General features: G+C 40.9%; 1 protein-coding gene across 3 annotated transcripts in view; it reads left to right on the top strand.

Moving 5' to 3' along the window:
* The window catches only part of CADM1 (cell adhesion molecule 1), a 636,874-nt gene that overhangs the window by 340,199 nt on the left and 273,107 nt on the right, over nt 1-23,568 (top strand). For all 3 annotated transcript variants that reach the window (XM_053691376.1, XM_053691375.1, XM_053691374.1), the window contains exon 4: nt 20,262-20,414. In XM_053691376.1, the coding sequence (XP_053547351.1) occupies nt 20,262-20,414 (153 nt within the window). The remainder of the gene's footprint in view (nt 1-20,261; nt 20,415-23,568) is intronic.

The raw sequence follows: 23,568 nt of genomic DNA, 5'->3' as shown, positions 1-23,568 counted from the left end.
TTTCAAACTCTTGTAGTGTTTGGGATCCCAGACTTCTTCTGTATAGCAACTGAAGCCTTATATACGGCTCCTTCTGCAGTGATCAGGGGTGTGGGATTTTGCTGTCTCAGAATTTAAAAAAAAAAACGTACGAGACAGGGATGTCCCCTGTCCCCGCTTCGGTTTGCTCTGGCGATTGAACCTCTGGGAGCTGCAATTAGGAATAACCCAAACATTCAAGGTCTCCAGTTACATGATACAGTACAGAAATTAGCATTATTTGCGGACGACCTTACTATTTTTCTTACTGATCCCTTGACTTCCCTCCCACTTTTAATGTCCCTACTAAAATTCTTCGGAGAAATTTCCTATTATAAAGTTAATGTAGAAAAAACTGAGGCATATTCTCTTAATCTACCGGCAGAAGAGCAGAATAGCATTTAAAGTTTATACTCCTTTAAGTGGTCTGTGAAGGGGGTGCGACATTTAGGAGTTTATCTTTCCCACATAAAGTCCACAGTTCTACAGGAAAATTACGAAGCACTTCTGAAAGAGATTAGATCAATGCTTGGCTCCAGGAGATATGATGAGATATCTTGGATGGGAAAAGTAGCTTCCCTTAAAGGGACACTGAACCCAATTTTTTTTTCATGATTCAGATAGAGCATGACATTTTAAGCAACTTTCTATTTTACTCCTATTATCAAATTTTCTTTGTTCTCTTGCTATCTTTATTTTAAAAGCAGGAATGTAAATCTTAGCAGCCAGGCCATTTTAGGTTCAGCACCATGGATAGCGCTTACTTATTGGAGGCTTACATCTACCCACCAATAAGCAAGCATAACCCCGGCTTCTATGCATCACATTCCTGCTTTTTAAATAAAGATAACAAGAGATAAAAGAAACATTGATAATAGAAGTAAATTAGAAAGTTGCTTAAAATTGCATGCTCTATCTGAATCATGAAAGAAAAAATTTGGGTTTAGTGTCCCTTTAAGATGATGATCCTTCCTAAACTCACATACCTCTTCAGGTGCATACTAATTCCAGTCCCAACATCTCTAATACATAAATTCCAAGCTATTTTTAACTCGTACATATGAAACAATAAGAGACCCCGAGTGGAAGCACATATCCTCCAATCCCCAATAGAGAAAGGAAGAATAGGGTTCCCTAGTGTGAAATTATATTACGAAGCCACAATGGTATCCCATGCACCTGCATGGTGACCTGACCTCCCGCCCACTAGATGGAAGGAGTTGTAGCAGGCCTCTCTACCAGCTTATGTTGGATTGTTGGATCTTCTCTGGCTCCCCCCATAGCCAATGACATAGTAAAGTGATGTCAACGGACCTGGTTTAAACTACACCATAACAAATTAATTGCTCCCCATGCCTCCCCTATGCATTTAATAAATGGGCTATTACAGGGACTCCCTGACACATATACTACTACCTGGACACAGACCGAAATACAAGATTTTTACACTGACAGCAAGCTACGCCCACACTCAGACATGCAATCCCTCCCGACGTTGGCTCCCAAATTCAAGTTTGATCTACTGAGGTTGAGGTTGTTAATGCATTTTTGGGGCTTCCTAGAAGATAATCTACATAATCCTACTCCTTGGGAGACTAAATGGGCAGCTAACCTCCAACTTTACAAACCACTATCAACACATTATAAATGCTTGCTAGAAGACTGTATCCCTCTAAAAACAGTGCTTATGAAGGCATGGGAAAAAGCAAACCTATCTACCTGAAGACTGGACCAAAGCTATCGGTCAGACTAAAAAGGCAATTCATTGTATTACATTGTACGCACTATATTTTAAGCTCATAACCAGGTGGCATCTTGTACCTGCTAAATTGCAAAAACTCTATCCCAAGCATTCCCTTAAGTGCTGGAGGGGATGCAGAGAAGTGGGGACCCCCTCCACATTTGGTGGTCATGTCCAAAATTAAGTGGATACTGGTCAAGAGTTGACAGTGTGTATAGAGATTGAAATTTTGGAAAAGTTAAGGCCAGCACTAGTGCTACACCATATAGGAGTAGAGAAACTCCCTTTGAATAAGCAATACTTGCTGTTATATATCCTTATATATCCTTACCTCATATTTGGTGGTCATGTCCAAAATTAAGTGGATACTGGTCAAGAGTTGACAGTGTGTATAGAGATGGAAATTTTGGAAAAGTTAAGGCCAGCACTAGTGCTACACCATATAGGAGTAGAGAAACTCCCTTTGAATAAGCAATACTTGCTGTTATATATCCTTATATATCCTTACCTCACATTTGGTGGTCATGTCCAAAATTAAGTGGATACTGGTCAAGAGTTGACAGTGTGTATAGAGATGGAAATTTTGGAAACGTTAAGGCCAGCACTAGTGCTACACCATATAGGAGTAGAGAAACTCCCTTTGAATAAGCAATACTTGCTGTTATATATCCTTACCTCAGCCAAATTATTAATGGCATGGAATTGGAAAAATGACCAACCCCCAAATGGTAGGGAGTAATAGACTGCATATACTACATAAAATCCATGGAAGACTATGTCTACAGAGATAGGCGACATATTAATAACTTTTGTCTTATATGGGAACCCTGGGAGATCCTTATGGCCCGTAGAAAATCATAGACTAGTAATAGCTGCCGATGTCCGCTGCTCCTCCTTTCCCCCTACTTCCCATCCTTCCTTCCCTTGCTTTACCTCGACTCCTACCCTCCCCCCCCCAACTATAATAGTGCAAAGAAGTTGATGTCTTTAAAAAGAAACTATCTTGGCTTATGACAGGACCCAAGACCTATCTTTTCACATTGTTCTAATGTCTCATTACATAGGAGAGTCTTAAATGGTGTGTTAATATACTTAAAACTGTTTAACTCATGTTTGTTTTCAGAAGATAGAAAAACCTCTGTATAAATGAGGTGGTAAAACCTTGTTCTATCTTTTTGTTCATAAATGTTATATATTTTGTTTGTACGACTTGAACAAAGTGAATGCATAAGCTGTACTGTACAATATCAGCCTTAATAAAAAAATATTAAAAACCAAAACTAAAAAACTACCATTACAGAAAAAATAAAAAAAACCTACAGAAAATAAAAAATGAAATTTCCAAAAATAAAAAAACAATCCTATTTTAATACCCCTTAATAAAAACAAAACCCTAAAATAAAAAGAAACCCTATTCTAAAAATAAACTTCCAATAGCCCTTAAAAAACACTAACCTCTTAAAATTACAACCCCCCACCCCCCAAACTAAAAACTAAATTACCCATTCCCCTGAAAAGGAAATTTGGATGGGCATTCAGCTCTTTTGCTGCCCAAAAAAATAAAAACCCTAATCTATTAAAAAAAAAAAAAAACACCCCCCACAAATCTAACACTAACCCCACAGTTGGTAATCACTGATGATGATGGGGGCACACCGTCTTCATCCATCTTCCTTGCGACGATCCATCTTCATCCCAGGTCCATATTCTTCCATTTTTGTCCATCTTTTATCTTCATCCTGGTGTTGGCTGCGATGTCAGCAGCGACGCCGGTGGTCCTCTTCAAATATTACAGATTCAAATTGGCTAATAGGAATGCAAGGGTACCCCTATTCAGTGTGCGGCTGGAGACCGCATGAAGAGGACCACCGATGTCGCCGCCGGCCTCACCCCCGACACTGTGATGAAGTTAGAAGATGGACCTCTGCCAGGATTAAGACGGAGAGAAACCCATCATCATCGGTGAGTACCATCGGTGTGTTTTTTAGGGGGGGCTGTTTTTTTTTTTGTTTTTTTTATAGCTAAAGGTTTTTATTTTTTTGGGCAGCAAAGGAGCTGAATGTCCCATCGCCCATCCAAATTCCTTTTTCGGGGCAATGGGTAATTTGAATTTTTTTCTAGTTAGGTTTTTATTTTGGGGGTGGGGGGGTTGTAATGTTAGTGTTTTTTAAAGCAAAAGAGCTGATCGCTTTAGGGTAATGCCCTATATTGGTAGTTTATTTTTACAATAGGTTTCTTTTTTATCTTGAGTTTTTTTTGTTTTTTTTAAGGTGTATTAGAATAGGATAATTTTTTTATTTTCTATAATGTTTGTTTTTTTTTTTTTTTTTTTGTAATGGTAGTTTTTTTTTTTTTTTGTAATGGTAGTTTTTTTTTTTTTTGTAATGGTAGTTTTTTTTTTTTTTTAAGGTAAGATTAGTTTTCTTTTTTTTTTAATTTTACAGGTGTTTTTTTATTTTAAGGTAGTTTTGATTTACGGGTATTTTAATTTAGGTTAAGTTAGGGGGTGTTAGGTTAGGGGGTTTAGATATTAGTTAATAACTTTGCAATGTGGGGGGATGGCGGTTTAAGGCTTAATAGTTTAGTTAATGTGATGTGAGGGGGGTGGTGGTTTAACAGTTAATCATTTATTTAGTTACTTTGCAATGTGGAGGGATGACTGTTTAGGGGTTAATACTTTAGGTATGTTGTGATGTGGGAGATGGCGGTTTAGGGGTTAATAGATTATTTAGGTAATTTGCAATGTGGGGAAATGGCGGTTTAGGGGTTATTAGGTTAGGGGCTTATGGTAGAGTGTTAGTTTTTTTCTCTCCATTGATTTTTATGGGGAATGCGAAAATGAAAGGTCCTTTGCGCGAGTAAGGTGTTAGTTTTTTTTTCCACTTTTTTGTCTCCATTGATTTTTATGGGGGAACACATGCACAAACTAAAACTCCGCTTAGGATTTTTGCGCTTTTCGGATTAATACTAGCGCAAAATTAAAAAAAAAATCAACTTTTAATACCAGCGGAACCCGAGAAGTGCAAAAAGTCTAGCGCAAGCAATGTTTTCGCTAGTACCAAGGCACTTGTAATCTAAAGATAAAACAAAATGACGCTTGTAGTATAGTCTGTGTGTGCAGAGCCTTACGGGTTCAAGCGGTAGGAAACAAAAACTTAGTCCATAAACAACTTTACCTACTACTCAACAAAACCCCTTGTTACCTTAAAGTAACGGGTGGACACAGCCACTTTACCCAGGCACGGTTGACCAGGATTTTGAAAGGACGAGGACCACGCTATGGATGCGACCATCCACCTCTTCTTCTGTATTACCACTCGTGAGTGCAGGACGTTTTTCTGGATGTGACGTGGACACCACGTATCTTCGCTTCCACACACCACTACCTTTCAGCTTCCAATCCAGGCTCTGTACTGTGTACCTACAATTTACTCTTGCCGATACATACTGGGACAGAAACTACGGGGCTCCTCATTTGCCCCTGATAAGGTATAAAGACAAACAAATGGTCCCAAAAAAGTATGTATATATGTAAAAATTACACTTTATTCGTTATCCCTTTAAAACAGCATACAAAATAAATAAAAATGAAAAAGATTGGTCTAACGCGTTTCGACTAGCTTGTTGCCGTATTCATAGACCCTATCTAGTAACAGTTTACCTCTCATTATATTGGTCTCTAATTATAATTCAATCATATGCACCTGTTTCGTTTTTATTATTAACCCTTTATATTTTAAAATGTCATGGATGATTCTTATTTAGCTGCAAACCATATCCTATATAATAAAAGGCCAAATGTGTTTGTCCGAAGCTGTCATGCGCAGTAGAGACTGCGTGCGAGGACAAACACACCTGGCCTTCCAACTGACCTGGCGTCGTGTGGTGGAGTGGGCATGGCCGGGTGGTTGTGGAGTGGGCGTGGCTGGGCGGGTACAAAGTGGGCATAGTCGGCGGATGCAGCGGGGGCGGGGCCGGCGTGACGTGGGCGGGCCCGGGCGCAACCAGATGCCGGGGTGGCTGCAGAGAGACAGAGAGCTCTAAAGAGGGGGGATAGAGAGAGCAGAAGAAGGTGGATAGAGAGAACAGAAGAGCGGGGATAGAGGGAGAGAGAGAGACAGCTAAAGAGAGAGGAGGAGAGAGCGCAAAAGAGAGGGGGAGAGAGCGCAAAAGAGAGGGGGAGAGAGCGCAAAAGAGAGGGGGAGAGAGAGCAAAAGAGAGGGAGAGAGACAGCAAAAGAGAGGAGAGAGAGAGCAAACGAGAGGAGGAAGAGCAAACGAGAGGGGGAAGAGAGAGAGCAAAAGAGAGGGAGAGAGACAGCAAAAAAGGGGGAGAGAGAGCGAGCAAATGAGAGGGAGAGAGACAGCAAAAGAGGGGGAGAGAGAGCAAAAGAGAGGGGGAGGGAGAGAGCAAAAGAGAGGGGGGAGAGAGAGAGCAAAAGAGAAGGGGGAGAGAGCAAAAGATAGGGGGGAGAGAGAGAGCTAAAGAGAGGGGGAGAAAGAAAGAGCAATAGAGAGGGGGAAGAGAGAGAGAGAGAGTAAAAGAGAGGATGGAGAGAGAGAGTAAAAGAGAGGGGAGCAAAAGAGAGGGGAGAAAGAGAGAGCAAAAGAGAGGGGGGATAGAGAGAGAGCAAGGGGTGGGACTGCTGTACTTCAAAAAATGGCCCGTGTACATTGGATGAGGAAAAATAGCATGCATAACTAAGAATACATGAAGAATACACAAAGATACCGCTAACATGTAATGATACATACCTATATAAGCAATATATATCAATTGTTTTATACATAGATAGAAATTATTATATAGTAGTGGAAGTGTAGTTAGTGCCGTTCTATTAGTGCATAGCTCTTAATATTATCAAATCTAAACAAAACACTTCAATTTCAAACATTTTCTATGTATCTATTTAGATATTAATGATATATATTTTATCTGTGGTATATAATATTTTGTACATAATTTATTGAAATGTTCCACAAAGGATACATGTGTACATTTATCTAGTGCTGTAAATATGGTATTTTTAATCTTAGCAATTGTTAAATTATATTTCCTCTTGTACTATACATGTGCTAATACTAAAGTATATATATATATATATCATATATATATGTATTCTTATTAATGCAGTAATGCTTATATCACTATTATCAATTCCTAATATTCACTCCCAAAAGTTTACAAGATCGTATTCAGAATTATACCCTAAAGGGACTTGAGTTTTCAGCCTGAAGATCCAATAGACTTCTTGTCTACCTAGGGTTTGTGATTTATCACCTCCTCTGGTGGGGGTCTTAATTGCCTCTATTATGTTCCATCTAAAGGAGTCTACTATCGATTATGTTCATAAATAAAATGTCTACTAAGAGCTGAACATGGGACATTATTTCTTATGTCTCCAAAATGTTCTCTTATACGCATTCTTGCTTCGCGAGTAGTGAGGCCCACATACTGACCCTTACAGAGTTTACATTCAACCAAGTATATAACATAGCATGAACTACAGTTCACACATCCTTGTACAGTAAACGTTTCTCCTGTCACATGTGATCTGAACGTACTGGTTACATTATGGTACTCACACGCTTTGCAGCGATTACTGCCACATCTATAGCTACCATTATGTTTTAGCCAAGAACTATCAGTGGTGTTTTGTCTTTTGCTTTTTAACATACTTGGTGACAACATATTGGCCAGGGTATTATTTTTAGAATAAACACATTTACATCCATTATTAATCACATCCTTCAAAGTCTCATCCCCATATAAAATAGGGAGATATTTCTTTACAATACTACAGATCTCATTGTATTGATTAGAATATTTGGTGATAAACATTGGTCTTGTATCTATTCTTTTTTCCTTTCTATTTATTAGCAGATCTTCTCGCTTGCATTTGTCAATTTCATTTTTAGTCTTAAGAATTATATTTTTCTGATAACCTCTATCTATCAGACGCTTAGCTAGATCTTCACTTTCTTTATAATAATCTGCATCTTTTGAGCAGTTTCTTTTTACTCGCATCATTTGGCCTTTTATGATTCCCTTAAACACATGTTTGGGGTGACTGCTTGTGGCATATAGCAAAACATTTCCTGCAATTGGTTTGCGATATAGGCTAGTGTTAACACATCCACCTGTAGTTTCCCCAGTCAGTGTAATATCAAGGAAATTAATTCTTTCTTTATGCCATTCTTTGGTAAATTTGAGACCCTGACAGGCCCATTTATCAAGCTCCGTATGGAGCTTGAAGGGCCATGTTTCTGGCGAGTCTTCAGACTCGCCAGAAACACAAGTTATGAAGCAGCGGTCTAAAGACCGCTGCTCCATAACCCTGTCCGCCTGCTCTGAGCAGGCGGACAGAAATCGCCGGAAATCAACCCGATCGAATACGATCGGGTTGATTGACACCTCCCTGCTGGCGGCCGATTGGCCGCGAGTCAGCAGGGGGCGGCGTTGCACCAGCAGCTCTTGTGAGCTGCTGGTGCAATGTTAAATGCGGAGAGCGTATTGCTCTCCGCATTTAGCGAGGTCTTGCGGACCTGATCCGCAGTGTCGGATCAGGTCCGCAAGCCCTTTGATAAATGGGCCCCATAGAGTTTGTATTAAGGAAATTCATAAATTAATTTGTTTTAATTTCATTGGCTTCCCAAATCATTATAAGATCATCAATAAATCTTTTATATTGAATTATATGTTTCTGAAATGGATTGTTGTCATTATAGATAAAATTTTCTTAGAACCATCCCATTACTAGATTAGCGTATGAGGGAGCAAAACGTGCCCCAATTGCCATTCCTTGTTTTTGTACATAATGGTTGTTTTCAAAAATGAAGCTATTGTGTTCAAGAAGAAATTTAATTATTTTAAGTATGTATCATTTAAAATCAGTGTCTAATTTAATATCACCATCCAAATAATGTTCTACTGCTTGTAAGCCAATAGTATGTGGGATTGATGAATACAATGATACGGCATAGTGTGTGTGTATATTCGTACCACAAATGCAGAAAGGTACAGGGCTATATTGTGTTTTATTGCTGCTTCTGTATCTTTAGTCCAATATTTAGTGCGGTTTGTGTTGAGTCTAAGCTATTAAGTATAAACATGTTAAAGGCCACTACTATATACCCAAAGGCTACACTGGAGAAATAGTTTATATAACCATTTAGCTACTGCGGCACCAGCAGAAAGAGCATAGTGACAGTTTGCTTCTCTGAGCATCTAACCATTCAAGCAAATGCTGCTCAGGCCAGACCCCCTCAGGGTCAAACAGCAATTGACTAGAATGTTACATGTACATGAAGTGCTGCAGCTAAAAGTGAAATTCATATGTATTACTATATATCCACCTTCCTTAACCTATAAATGCCCCAATGCATTGGTATAATCAGAATATTGAGAACATGGTCTCTATTTCTGGTTAAAAAAAAGGCTCCTAATAACATTATGTAAGCAATTATCTCTAAATTACAAACCAATCAGTGACAGCTGTCTGAGCACTGCATGGCTAGAGCTTTTAAGTCAGGAATCAACGATAATTTGTAATGGTGATCACTTGGAAGCTCTATATATGTCTCTCTTCTTATCACCTTGCTTTTTCGTGTTTTTAAAAGAACAAGCAAGAAGAGCAGATAAACTACTGTATGGTTCCTACCAGTTGGAGAAGGACTTTGTTCTTGGCTCTGGTTCTTTCAGCAGAGCACAAAACCTAGTTGCTTCCCCAGTTCCCCAATTTTCTGTCTCCAAGTCTATTTATTTTTCAAGAAGTGTCTCCAATTCATAAGAACCCGGTATTTTCTGATGATGTCCACCCATTACAGTAAGTCCAGTAAAGACTGGCCCACTCTCTGTTCTACAGATCTTAGTGTTTCTTGAAGTTGGGGTGGACATCGGATACATAATCATCTTGTTCAGGTTTCCACTCTTTCAGAAACATGCTTAATACATACACACATCAATCCATGCCAAATCTGTAAAATTAAATGATCTAGTAGCAGGGTCATATAGAATAAATATGTTATTATATAGGGTAAATTCCTAAAATATGGCCACTTGGGGCGTGTCCGGGCTATGGTCTAAGATGGCCGCTAAACTGGGAGCTCTGTAATTCAGTGTTACATCCCGCCGGTAATCTGGAGATTAAATAGCCATCCAGTAAGAATTCATACCTCACGACACAGGGGACACTTTGCTGAAACCGGGTAAGCAGAGAATATTGAAATACTCTGCCTAACAGCAATATTGAAAATGGGAGATTTCTGTGTGAACTGATGACCTCTTTTGAGCGCAAAATGTGCAATAGACTGGACCGCCTCTTGTCCCTCATGGAGTGCACCCACTTAGGGGAGGCGGTATCTGCTCATGAAGCAAGGATTAATGCAGAGCCAGAAGATGCGGGCACGGAAATGCAGCTAAGTATGACTGAGCCTTCTGAGAGGGGAGACCAGGTCTGCATACAATCAAGCATGAGTGTGAGATCTCTGCTCTCTAGCGTGTCCCCGGAGGGTGTGGCCGGCCCTCTAGGGAGAGACAAGGAAAGGGCAGTTACCACAATTGATGCAGCAGAGAGTGGGGCAGCTACGCTGTGCAACAAGGATGGAAAGACCTTTGCCTCTATGATAGGGGTGCCTAGCTACTTGATATCTCCCACAGCCCCTCAGATTCCATTTAGACCGAAGACGTTGAGCGGAACTTACCTAGCTAGAGATGGATTTATAATACAGCACCTTGGATCCGGGGAATGCCAGGATACTTTTTGTTTGCAGGTTATTTTGCAGTCTCTCCTCGGAAAGTATATTTTTCAGAATGGTCCTGCTCAACATTGGCAAATGCAGCACAAAGTCTTGAGAGGGAAGCAAGACTCTGCTGTAATCCATTTCCCGAAAAGGATTGGGACTCTGCAGATTCTTCAGGGCCGGCGTTGGTTAGCGGAGGAGGCCTATTCTCTTTGCTGTCGGGCTCAGTGATAGGCACACACCTGAGAACACTGTCGACACTAAGTTCTCACATTCAGTCCATTTCCCGCTCCGTTTTTTCATGAGCACAAGAGACACGCTTATATGTACTTCTGTTCGTACACATGATGTACCACCTCTTGCACTCAGGTTTTTTCTTGTATATGTTTCTTTCACATGCTAATTTTATAAAATATGTGCCTAGACTAAGATAAGGAATAGATTTTGTTGCAGTTAGTTGTTTAGTTTTGCGCTATGTACTTAGAGCAGTTTAATGATGTGAGTCACAGATACATATCAGTGTTATACATATTTTTCTGAGCGTTATTTTTGCCATAGAGACCAGGGGTGAACTGTTTCACTTAAATAAGTATATGATTGGCCACTTGTAGTAAACAAGTGGCAAAAGGCTTATGCTCTAGATTCTTTCCTCAGAAGCTGTGTGTAATACTTTTGTGGAAGAGATGGCTAACCTACACTCATAGCCTTTGCCCATTGGATAGTCAATTCCGGCTCTCTCCATCTATTCCACATCGCATATTTTAATGTTATGATAGCTTATTCATGGCTCCACAACTAGAACCAGCTATATTAGGATTATAAAACCTTTTAGGTGACAACAAATAACTTGTTAACAATGGGTATAATCATTTATGTGGCAAATTTCTTTGTAAATGCCCATGTTTATGTGTATCACGTAAGTTAAGATGCTCAAGCGGAAGTGTCTGGATATTTTGAGACTTCTAGTCATTCATGACATTTAAGGGTCTTGTAAGTATTTAACTACTATATATGTTCCCGAACTGATCTAATAACCAATTGTTCATAGTAACAACAGTCTCTATTAGCATGCTACTTTTGGGACAAGAACGTTTTTGTTCCATGTCTGTTAGCTGCAGTCGGCTTAGCATATCTACATATGGTAATTTAATACAACATAGAAGTCTAGAATCTATAACGGTAATCTTTCTGCACATTGTTCATTAATGGGACTATATAGGTTCACAGACACTATCCCTGTTGATCAAAATGTGCCTATATGTTTATTACATAAAGAATATTGTGTTTAGTGGGCTATAGTATAGTTTATCCTTCCATACATGTACATATATCTTCAGGGATGTATGGATTCTGTACCTATCATGCATAGTACCCAGAATGCTAGTTTTAGCTATATATAAAGGTCTGAATGGAACCTAGGCTCCCTATATTTTTGATTATTCCCTATTTACCTTATATAACAGTGAGCTTACCCAATGATAGTTTTATCTGAGTCCTGAAGTGTCTGGTTTCAATCTTATTATCCAGCTGGAAGTGCCTTATATATATCTCATAATATGGAATGTTCTCCCCTATATGTATACTTTCTGAATAATTGATAATGTCATGTAGCACCTCAAATACGGCTCTATTATAAGGTTTGATATGCTCGAGTCTCAGATACCCTGCTGCAATCCCCTCCTAAAACAAGATATTTCCTTCCATGTATTTAGTTTTATAATTGACTTTAGTTACACAAATAGTTTTTATTTTCTGTATAAGTTTTCAAATGATAGTTAAGGGCTAAAAAGTGGCCCTATCATTACTCATAACAGATCATTTGCCCTCCTCTGAAATGTTAGCTTTTTTCTCCTGTTAAGTGTAGTCAGTCCACGGGTCATCCATTACTTATGGAATATTTCTCTTCCTAACAGGAAACTGCAAGAGAATTACCCAGCAGAGCTTGCTATATAGCTCCTCCCCTCACCTATCATACTCAGTCATTCTCTTGCAGCCTAACTAGAATAGTTGTGCCTTTTCAGATCCAATGGATAAAAAATTAGAGGGTTACCTTAAGAAAATGTTTGTTCAACAAGGTTTTATTTTACAGCCCCTTGCATGCATTGCGCCTGTCACTGCTGCGGCAGCATTCTGGTTTGAGTCTCTGGAAGAGGCCATTCGCTCAGCTCCATTGGATGAAATAATAAACAAGCTTAAAACACTTAAACTAGCTAACGCATTTGTTTCTGATGCCGTTGTGCATTTAACCAAACTTACGGCTAAGAACTCCGGATTCGCCATCCAAGCGCGCAGAGCGCTATGGCTTAAATCCTGGTCAGCTGACGTGACTTCTAAATCTAAATTGCTTAATATTCCTTTCAAAGGGCAGACCTTATTCGGGCCCGGCTTGAAAGAAATTATTGCTGACATTACGGGAGGTAAGGGCCATGCTCTACCTCAGGACAGGGCCAAATCAAAGGCCAAACAGTCTAATTTTCGTGCCTTTCGTAACTTCAAGGCAGGAGCAGCATCAACTTCCTCCGCTCCAAAACAGGAAGGAGCTGTTGCTCGTTACAGGCAGGGCTGGAAAGTTAACCAGTCCTGGAACAGGGGCAAGCAGGCCAAGAAACCTGCTGCTGCCCCCAAGACAGCATGAAGAGAGGGCCCCCTATCTGGAAACGGATCTAGTGGGGGGCAGACTTTCTCTCTTCGCCCAGGCTTGGGCAAGAGATGTCCAGGATCCCTGGGCGTTGGAGATCATATCCCAGGGATATCTCCTGGACTTCAAAACTTCTCCTCCACGGGGGAGATTTCATCTTTCAAGGTTATTAGCAAACCAAACAAAGAAAGAGGCGTTTCTACGCTGTGTACAAGACCTCTTACTAATGGGGGTAATCCACCCAGTTCCGCGGACGGAACACGGGCAGGGATTCTATTCAAATCTATTTGTGGTTCCCAAAAAAGAGGGAACCTTCAGACCAATCTTGGACTTAAAAATCCTAAACAAATTTCTAAGAGTTCCATCATTCAAAATGGAAACTATTCGAACCATCCTTCCCATGATCCAAGAGGGTCAGTACATGACCACGGTGGACTTAAAGGATGCCTACCTTCACATACCGATTCACAAGGACCATTACCGGTATCTGAGATTTGCCTTCCTAGACAGGCATTACCAGTTTGTAGCTCTTCCCTTCGGATTAGCTACGGCTCCAAGAATCTTTACAAAAATTCTAGGATCACTTCTGGCGGTACTAAGACCGCGGGGCATAGCGGTGACTCCGTACCTAGACGACATTCTGATACAAGCGTCAAGTTTTCAAACTGCCAAGTCTCATACAGAGATAGTTCTGGCATTTCTGAGGTCGCATGGGTGGAAGGTGAACGTGGAAAAGAGTTCTCTATTACCACTTACAAGAGTTCCCTTTCTAGGGACTCTTATAGATTCTGTAGAGATGAAAATTTACCTGACAGAGGCCAGGTTATTAAAACTTCTAAATGCTTGCCGTGTCCTTCACTCCATTCCACACCCGTCAGTAGCTCAGTGCATGGAAGTAATCGGCTTAATGGTAGCGGCAATGGACATAGTACCATTTGCGCGCCTGCATCTCAGACCGCTGCAATTGTGCATGCTAAGTCAGTGGAACGGGGATTACTCAGATTTGTCCCCCCTACTAAGTCTGGATCAAGAGACCAGAGATTCTCTTCTATGGTGGCTTTCTCGGCCACATCTGTCCAAGGGGATGACCTTTCGCAGGCCAGATTGGACGATTGTAACAACAGACGCCAGCCTTCTAGGCTGGGGAGCAGTCTGGAATTCCCTGAAAGCTCAGGGATTATGGACTCAGGAGGAGAAACTCCTCCCAATAAATATTCTGGAGTTAAGAGCAATATTCAATGCTCTCCTAACTTGGCCTCAGTTAGCAACTCTGAGGTTCATCAGATTTCAGTCGGACAACATCACGACTGTGGCTTACATCAACCATCAAGGGGGAACCAGAAGTTCCCTAGCGATGTTGGAAGTCTCAAAGATAATTCGCTGGGCAGAGTCTCACTCTTGACACCTGTCAGCGATCTACATCCCAGGCGTGGAGAACTGGGAGGCGGATTTTCTAAGTCGCCAGACTTTTCATCCGGGAGAGTGGGAACTTCATCCGGAGGTCTTTGCTCAACTGATTCGTCGTTGGGGCAATCCAGATCTGGATCTCATGGCGTCTCGTCAGAACGCCAAGCTTCCTTGTTACGGATCCAGGTCCAGGGACCCGGGAGCGGTGCTGATAGATGCTCTGACAGCCCCTTGGGTCTTCAACATGGCTTATGTGTTTCCACCATTCCCAATGCTTCCTCGTTTGATTGCCAAGATCAAACAGGAGAGAGCTTTGGTGATTCTGATAGCACCTGCGTGGCCACGCAGGACCTGGTATGCAGACCTAGTGGACATGCCGTCCTGTCCACCGTGGTCTCTGCCTCTGAGACAGGACCTTCTAATTCAGGGTCCTTTCAAACATCCAAATCTAATTTCTCTGAGGCTGACTGCATGGAGATTGAACGCTTGATTCTATCAAAGCGTGGTTTCTCGGAGTCGGTTATTGATACCTTAATACAGGCTAGGAAGCCTGTTACCAGAAAAATTTACCATAAAATATGGCGTAAATATTTACATTGGTGCGAATCCAAGAGTTACTCATGGAGTAAGGTTAGGATTCCTAGGATATTGTCCTTTCTACAAGAGGGTTTAGAAAAGGGCTTATCTACTAGTTCGTTAAAGGGACAGATTTCTGCTCTGTCTATTCTTCTACACAAACGTCTGGCTGAAGTTCCAGACGTTCAGGCTTTCTGTCAGGCTTTAACTAGGATTAAGCCTGTGTTTAAGTCTGTTGCTCCGCCGTGGAGCTTAAACTTAGTTCTTAATGTTCTTCAAGGCGTTCCATTTGAACCCCTTAATTCCATTGATATCAAGTTGTTATCTTGGAAAGTTCTGTTTTTGATGGCTATTTCCTCGGCTCGAAGAGTCTCTGAGTTATCTGCCTTACATTGTGATTCTCCTTATCTGATTTTCCATTCAGACAAGGTAGTTCTGCGTACTAAACCTGGGTTCTTACCTAAGGTAGTTACTAACAAGAATATCAATCAAGAGATTGTTGTTCCATCTTTGTGTCCTAACCCTTCTTCAAAGAAGGAACGACTTTTGCATAATCTGGATGTAGTCCGTGCCCTGAAATTCTATTTGCAGGCAACTAAGGATTTTCGTCAAACTTCTTCCCTGTTTGTCGTTTACTCTGGACAGAGGAGAGGTCAAAAGGCTTCGGCTACCTCTCTCTCTTTTTGGCTTCGTAGCATAATACGATTAGCCTATGAGACTGCTGGACAGCAGCCTCCTGAAAGGATTACAGCTCATTCTACTAGAGCTGTGGCTTCCACCTGGGCCTTTAAAAATGAGGCCTCTGTTGAACAGATTTGCAAGGCTGCGACTTGGTCTTCGCTTCACACTTTTTCAAAATTTTACAAATTTGACACTTTTGCTTCGTCGGAGGCTGTTTTTGGGGGAAAGGTACTTCAGGCAGTGGTTCCTTCTGTTTAATGTTCCTGCCTTGTCCCTCCCTTCATCCGTGTACTTTAGCTTTGGTATTGGTATTCCATAAGTAATGGATGACCCGTGGACTGACTACACTTAACAGGAGAAAACATAATTTATGCTTACCTGATAAATTCCTTTCTCCTGTAGTGTAGTCAGTCCACGGCCCGCCCTGTTTTTACGGCAGGTCTAAATTTTAATTAAACTCCAGTCACCACTGTACCCTATGGTTCCTCCTTTCTCGTATGCTTTGGTCGAATGACTGAGTATGATAGGTGAGGGGAGGAGCTATATAGCAAGCTCTGCTGGGTAATTCTCTTGCAGTTTCCTGTTAGGAAGAGAAATAGTAATGGATGACCCGTGGACTGACTACACTACAGGAGAAAGGAATTTATCAGGTAAGCATAAATTATGTTTTTTGGGCCTGCTGGGGCCCTGTTTGGCATGGGAGGTGCGACTGAGAAGAATAGACCCAAAAGTGGTCTGTCTTTCAGTTTAGTGTGCTGTGTAATTGAAGGTCCAAAAGTGGCCTTTGTTATTTATGAGGGGCAAAAATAGAGGGTGGTTGGTAGGTTTGCTCCCAAATTGTTTACTGTAATGTCCACTTTTTTTCTGCCTTGTCCCACTCAAGAATATGGCTTTTAGTCTGGTTACAGAAATGGAAAGAAAGCTGCCAAGCTTCTTTTGGGCATTTGGATTGATTTTATAACCCTTATGGCTAGTGAGCTCAGTAAGTAGTCCAAATCCATTTATGATGTATCTGGGAACTACCCATGAACAACACGGGCTCTGCCCCTCTATCTTGGCCAACCTTATAAAATATTCAACAAATAATATGATGATGCTGTTTGACCTTGAGCAATTAACTACTGGTGTATTCATAAAATTTCATATGAATGGAGTACCAAAAGTCCATTTGATATAATATCATTGCAATTATTCCAAAAGCTACACAATGTCCAACAATACTGGTATAATTGTCAATTAACAACAACAAATCTTGTGATAAAAAACAAAGCTGCTTTAAAAATCTTAACACAGTACCTTATTGTGGTGGACTAGATGCTGTAATGTGCAGGCTAAAGGTACCAAACACAACGGAACCAGGGGGTATTGCCTGCAGTTCTCATGTTTGCTTTGACTGATTGCAACAGGTTCCTTCCACAGGGTGGTAAAGCCCTCCTCACCATTTCTGGTTCTCCATTCATCTCTGTCTTGACTTTTTCCACTGAGTCAAGTGCTGCTGGTGCAATCTAAACCACTTAACCTGGGAGGTGCCCATGAAAGCAACACTCATAATTGTAGAATGTATCAAGGGGCTGCCAAACCACCAAATGATAATGGGAACAAACAAGAGATAAAGTTTAAGTCTCTTTAGGTTGCAATGCGTGAGATGCATAAGATCTATTAAAGGGATAGTCTAGTCAAAATTAAACTTTCATGATTCAGAGAGCAGCAATTTTCAGAAACTTTCTAATTTACTCCTATTATCAATCTCTTTTCGTTCTCTTCCTATCTTTATTTGAATGTAAGCTTAGGAGCAAGCCCATTTTTGGATCAGACCTTGGTAGTGCTTGCTGATTGGTGTCTAAATGTAGCCTCCAATCAGCAAGCGCTACAAGGTGTTGAACTAAAAATGGGCCGGCTCCTAAGCTTACATTCTTGATTTTTCAAATAAAGATACCAAGAAAACGAAGAAAAATTTATCATAGGAGTAAATTAGAAAGTTGCTTAAAATTGCATGCTCTATCTGAATCATAAAAGTTTAATTTTGACTAGACTATCCCTTTAAGCTTTAACTTATTTTATTACTTTTTATTTTTTTATCAGTTATTTGTAGAGCGCCAACAGATTCTGCAGCGCTATAACTGTAAACATTGTATATGGGTTATAAAGATTGAATGTTTGACTTGATTTTAACCTAAAGGGACTTGAAGTTTATCTCTTTTGTTGCTTTGCCCCACCTTGGACAACAAAGGCTCTGCCACTCTATCTTAGCCCCACCCAGAACAACACAGACTCATTCCCTCTATCTGGGCCTCACTATCTGAGACACACCTTGAAGACTCCTTGGTGGCACAAAGCCTGCCCCTGGATGATTTTGACCCTTGTTGGTACATACTTTGCTAGATGCCCATAAGCCGAACCAGCCCCAGCCCTAGATGTCCCAGACACTGACCTTTGGCAACACAAACCCCACCCCTGGATGGTTTAGACACTACCTTTGGCTGCACAAGCATCACCCCTGGATGGTCTAGACACTGACATTTGGCTGCACGAGCCCCTCCTTTGGGTGGTCCACTGACTTTTGACCTTTGACTGTCTGCACAAGCCCCATTCCTGGGTGCTCCAGACATTGACTCTTGACTGTGTCTGCCCAAGCCCTACTCCTGGATGGCCCAGAAACTGACTTTTAGCTGCACAGGCCCCACCCCTGGATGGTCTAGACACTGACCTTTGGCTACATGAGCCTCACACGTGGATGGTTTAGACAATGACCTTTGGCTCCACAAGCCCCAGTAGGTGAGCCTCACCCCTGAATGGTCCAGACATAAACCTTTGTCTCCACGAGCCCCACCCCTGAATGCTCCAGGCACTGACTTTCTAACTGCACAAGCATCACCCCGGGTGGGTTTAGACATTAAATGTTTGGCTGTATGAGCCCCACCTCTGGATAGACCAGACACTGACCTTTGGCTGCATGGGCTTCACCCCTGGATGAGTGTTTATGAGGCTTGGTGTCAGTATGCAAGTATATTAGATTGGGTGTCAGTAGGCGAGTGTAAATGTGGCTGGATGGTTCAGACACTGACCTTTAGCTGCATGAGCCACACCCCTGGATGGTCTAGACACTGACCTTTTGTCTGCACAAGCCCCACCACTGGATGGTCTAGACATTGACCTTTGGCTGCACGAGCCCCACTCCTGGATGGTCCAAACACTGATCTTTGGCTGCATGAGCCTCACCCCTGGATGGTCCAGACATTGTCCTTTGGCTACATGAGCCTCACCCCTGAGTGGTCCAGACATTGACCTTTGGCTGCACAAGCCACACCCCTGAATGCTTCAGACACTGTCCTTTAGCTGCATTAGCATCACCCCTGGATGGCTCAGACATTGACCATTGGCTGCATTAACCCCACCTCTGGATGTTTCAGACACTGCTGTTGGCTGCACAAACCCCACCCCTGGATGGCTTAGACACTGACAATTGGCTGCACAAGCCCTACCTCTGAAATATGGAGACTCTGCCCCTGGGCTCTAAAGGCTATGTACCTCAGCAATATGAGCCCAAGTCTATGCACCTTGAATGCCTGAACCCATCCTTTTTTTGCCTGTGGGTTTCAATCATATCTTAGAGTCCTCTTAGGGGACAGTTTTCTATTCTACCTCTCTCTATAAATATTGTCTAACTGTAAACTATAGGTGTAAGGTAAGAGATTGTACTTATTGTAGTACCCACAAGTAGTAAATATGATATTGGTTTGAGCGTAAAGAAAAGTATTATATAAAATATAAATGCTATTTTCTTTCAACATATCTAGACATACCCTACCTGTTGCATTCAGTTAATCTGTAGCTGTGGATGTGAGGTTGAACAGCCAGAGTTGGCCCTTTTATCTAGTTATATATGTTTGTGAGTTGGTTGGTGTGCATGTCAGATGTATGACTGGGTGGGTATATATACATGTGACTGGGTGTCAGGCGAGTGTTTAAGTGGCCAAGTGTCAGTCGATGAGTGTATATATCAACGGGTGTCAGAAGGCAAGTGTATATGTGGCTGGGTGTTGGTAGGTCAATGTATATGTGCCTGCATGCCAGCAGGTGAGTGTTTATGTGGCTGGGTGTTGGTAGGTGAGTGTATATGTGGCTGGGTGTCAGTAGGTGAGTGTTTATGTGGCTGGGTGTCGGTAGGTAAATGTATATGTGCCTGCATGCCAGCAGGTGAGTGTATATGATGCTGGGTGTCACTAGGTGAGTGTATAGTTGGTTGTCAGTAGTTGAGTGTATATTAGGCTGTGTGTAACTTTTCCTGTCCATCAGCTGTGAGGCAGAGCTAACTCATGTAGTAAATGTTTCTATGGGTATAAGCAAATTAAATGCATTATTGCCACATAAGTGAGAAATCCTTTTTGTGTTCAACTTTACATACTGTACATACATTATTATTTGCAGTGGTAATATTAATAGCATTTTTCTTTCTCAGCTCTAAAGGACAGTCGGTTCCAGTTGGTAGAATTCTCTAGCAATGAGCTACGTGTTTCGCTATCTAATGTTTCCATCGAGGATGAGGGAAGGTATTTTTGTCAGCTGTACACCGATCCCCCACAAGAGGCGATCACAACCATCACAGTTCTAGGTTTGCATAACTGCCCCGTTACCTCTGCTCACTGGCTGTCTCTGCTTTATTTTATTTTCATCCTTTACTGCTCCTTTCCCCAGCTGTTCTCTCACTACACAACATTATCAATGCTTCCGTTATCTGTCTCTACTCCATTATCTTGGTAACGCAGTAATATGATATACCCATTAAGGGAATTCACCAGTGCACTAATCTGAGTCTATACTTTAGATAGCAATAAGGACAGTCTAGCTGGGACCAGTGTTCCCTCTAAGGCCAGTTTTGTGAGTGGCCCGGCAGTGAAACAGTTAATAAAGGAACCACACCCTGCAGTCTGCATTGTGTAGTGTTTGATAATTGCTCTAATTAACTGTTCCACTGCTGGGCCGCTCACAAAACTGTCCTTAGAGGGAACACTGGCTGGGACTTCTACTTCTGATGTGACATCAGTATCTGTGTTTGTTTGATGTTAAAGCCATATCTTTATTGAGCTGAAAATTCACAAATATCCTGTGATTCAAACATTTATATTAAAATCCTTGGCCAATTGAACTAGCTATATTTGTAGATAATAGTTTGGCAAACATGTTTTTAAGCCCTTTTTAAAATGTTTTACTAAATGTTGTCTTCTCTCTCAGCTCATCTTCATCCTGCTACTCAGCTCTTCCATGTCCCTCTGCCTCTCCCCGGTTACCCTAATTTGTTCCATGTTCCCAAATTTCTTTCAGTCCTGTCATATCTGCCCTCTTTGACAATTAGTTTGGCTAAATATGTTTTAAGCCTGTTATTTACTAAATGATGTTTTCTCTCACAGCTACCCTATTTTCTTCTTGGCTCGCCATATCTTGCACTCAGCTCACCCCAATTTCTTCTTGGCACTCCCTATCTTCCCCTCAGCTTACCCCATCTTCTTCTTGGCTCTTCCTATCAGCTTACCCCATATTTTTTTGGGCTCTTCCTATCTAGCTCTCGGCTCTCCCCACCTTCTTCTTCGCACTCAATATTTTCTTCTCAGCGCATTGCATCTTCTTTTTGGCTCTTCCTATCTTGCTCTCCCCACATTCTTCTTGGCCCTCCCTGTCTTGCTCTCAGCTCTCCTCATCCTGTTTTCTAAGCTATCCCCATCAGCTCTTCCCATTGTCTTCTTAGCTCTTTCAACCTTGTTCTTGGCTCTCCCCATCTTCTTCTTGGCTTTCCCCATCTTCTTCTTGGCTTTTCCCATCTTCTTCTTCTTGGCTCTCCACATCTTCGATATAACAATAAAAGAAAAAATGGATAGTACAGAGCACTCAAACATATATAGATTAAGAGACTATATCACAGTGGAGGATGTCCAAGACGAGTGAATTATAAAACTTAACATTTAATAAATAAAATTAAAAAGTAGAAGATAACTACCAGTGTAGGTGTATATAAAACTTGGATTAAAATTCTAAAGAAGACAAAGAGCAGGCATGCCCAGGTAATAACCTTACCTATGTGATGTAAATAACAGAGTAGTGTGACACCATAAATATACAAAGAACTTATATATAACTTATGCAAATGATATCTCTGAGAATAATATTTCGCCATGATCAGTTCTGTCAGCTGTCATATAATTAATATCGATCATCATGCTTATATACTGGAATAGATTGTCCATTACCTGTCTCATATAATATTGTTTACTAATAACCGTCAGAGTTAAGAGAGTCACATAATGTATTGACGAAAGTCACACACAATACAAGATTTTGGTTTACGGATAAATGGTAAAGCAACCATTAGTGTCAAGAAAGTCATATACTGTATTCCCATAACTCACACATAACTCAGGATTGGTGTACCCAGAATGTATTATTCTATAGGACCCCAAAGTTACGTAGATCATATGTAAGTACATAAGGGATGTTACTCCCAATTTAAAGGAGCCAATCAATACTCTATGTTGTCATAGTTATACGTCTGTTTGTACGACAAATATCCGTTCACATCCACTATTATCACAACAAATAAAAGCGAAGTGTATGTACCACTATATTAGATACATATATCTGTTTATAAAGCAAACAACGATTCATATTTATTGATGTTATAATCAAATGAAAGTAAGGTGTACAAGCATATAGTGGCACTTATGAAAACCATTGATATTGCTAAGAAACATACTGGTTCCTTCATGAGCAGAATACTTCCCAAGCCGATATAATACAGAAAGGCTCAAAAGTAGGAGTAACATCCCTTATGTACTTACATATGATCTACGTAACCTTGGGGTCCTATAGAGTAATACATTCTGGGTACACCAATCCTGAGTTATGTGTGAGTTATGGGAATACAGTATATGATTTTCTTGACACTAATGGTTTTTATAAGTGCCACTATATGCTTGTACAGGGTATTTTCATTTGATTATAACATCAATAAATATGAATCGTTTTTTGCTTTATAAACAGATATATGTATCTAATATAGTGGTACATACACTTCGCTTTTATTTATTGTGATAATAGTGGATGTGAACGGATATTTGTCGTACAAACAGACGTATAACTCTGATAACATAGAGTATTGATTGGCTCCTTTAAATTGGGAGTAACATCCCTTATGTACTTACATAAGATCTACGTAACTTTGGGGTCCTATAGAATAATACATTCTGGGTACACCAATCCTGAGTTATGTGTGAGTTATGGGAATACAGTATATGACTTTCTTGACACTAATGGTTGCTTTACCATTTATCCGTAAACCAAAATCTTGTATTGTGTGGGATTTTCGTCAATACATTATGTGACTCTCTTAACTGTGACGGTTATTAGTAAACAATATTATATGAGACAGGTAACGGACAATCTATTCCAGTATATAAGCATGATGATCAATATTAATTATATGACAGCTGACAGAACTGATCACGGCGAAATATTATTCTCAGAGCTATCATTTGCGCTGCGGTATTTGACACGCCCCCTTCGTCGTCATACTCCAGTCATGTGACCGACACCTATCCAATGATAGGAGGACATACGCTATTGGTTCTTTTAGGGGTGTGTAAGAATCCTCACCCCCTGATTGGCTCACAATCTATGTTTAAGCAGTGAGGCTTCCCCAAGTCATGTTAGCCTTTGAAAAAGCCATTGTTTGGCGAAATGCGCATCAGGCGCTTGTTCTAAGAGCTCTGCTGCCT

The sequence above is a fragment of the Bombina bombina genome, chromosome 8 (genome assembly GCF_027579735.1).
Source record: "Bombina bombina isolate aBomBom1 chromosome 8, aBomBom1.pri, whole genome shotgun sequence".
Classification (NCBI taxonomy): Eukaryota; Metazoa; Chordata; class Amphibia; order Anura; family Bombinatoridae; genus Bombina; species Bombina bombina.
The sequence above is the reverse complement of the archived record's forward strand: the minus strand, read 5'-3'. Positions and strand labels throughout refer to the sequence as shown.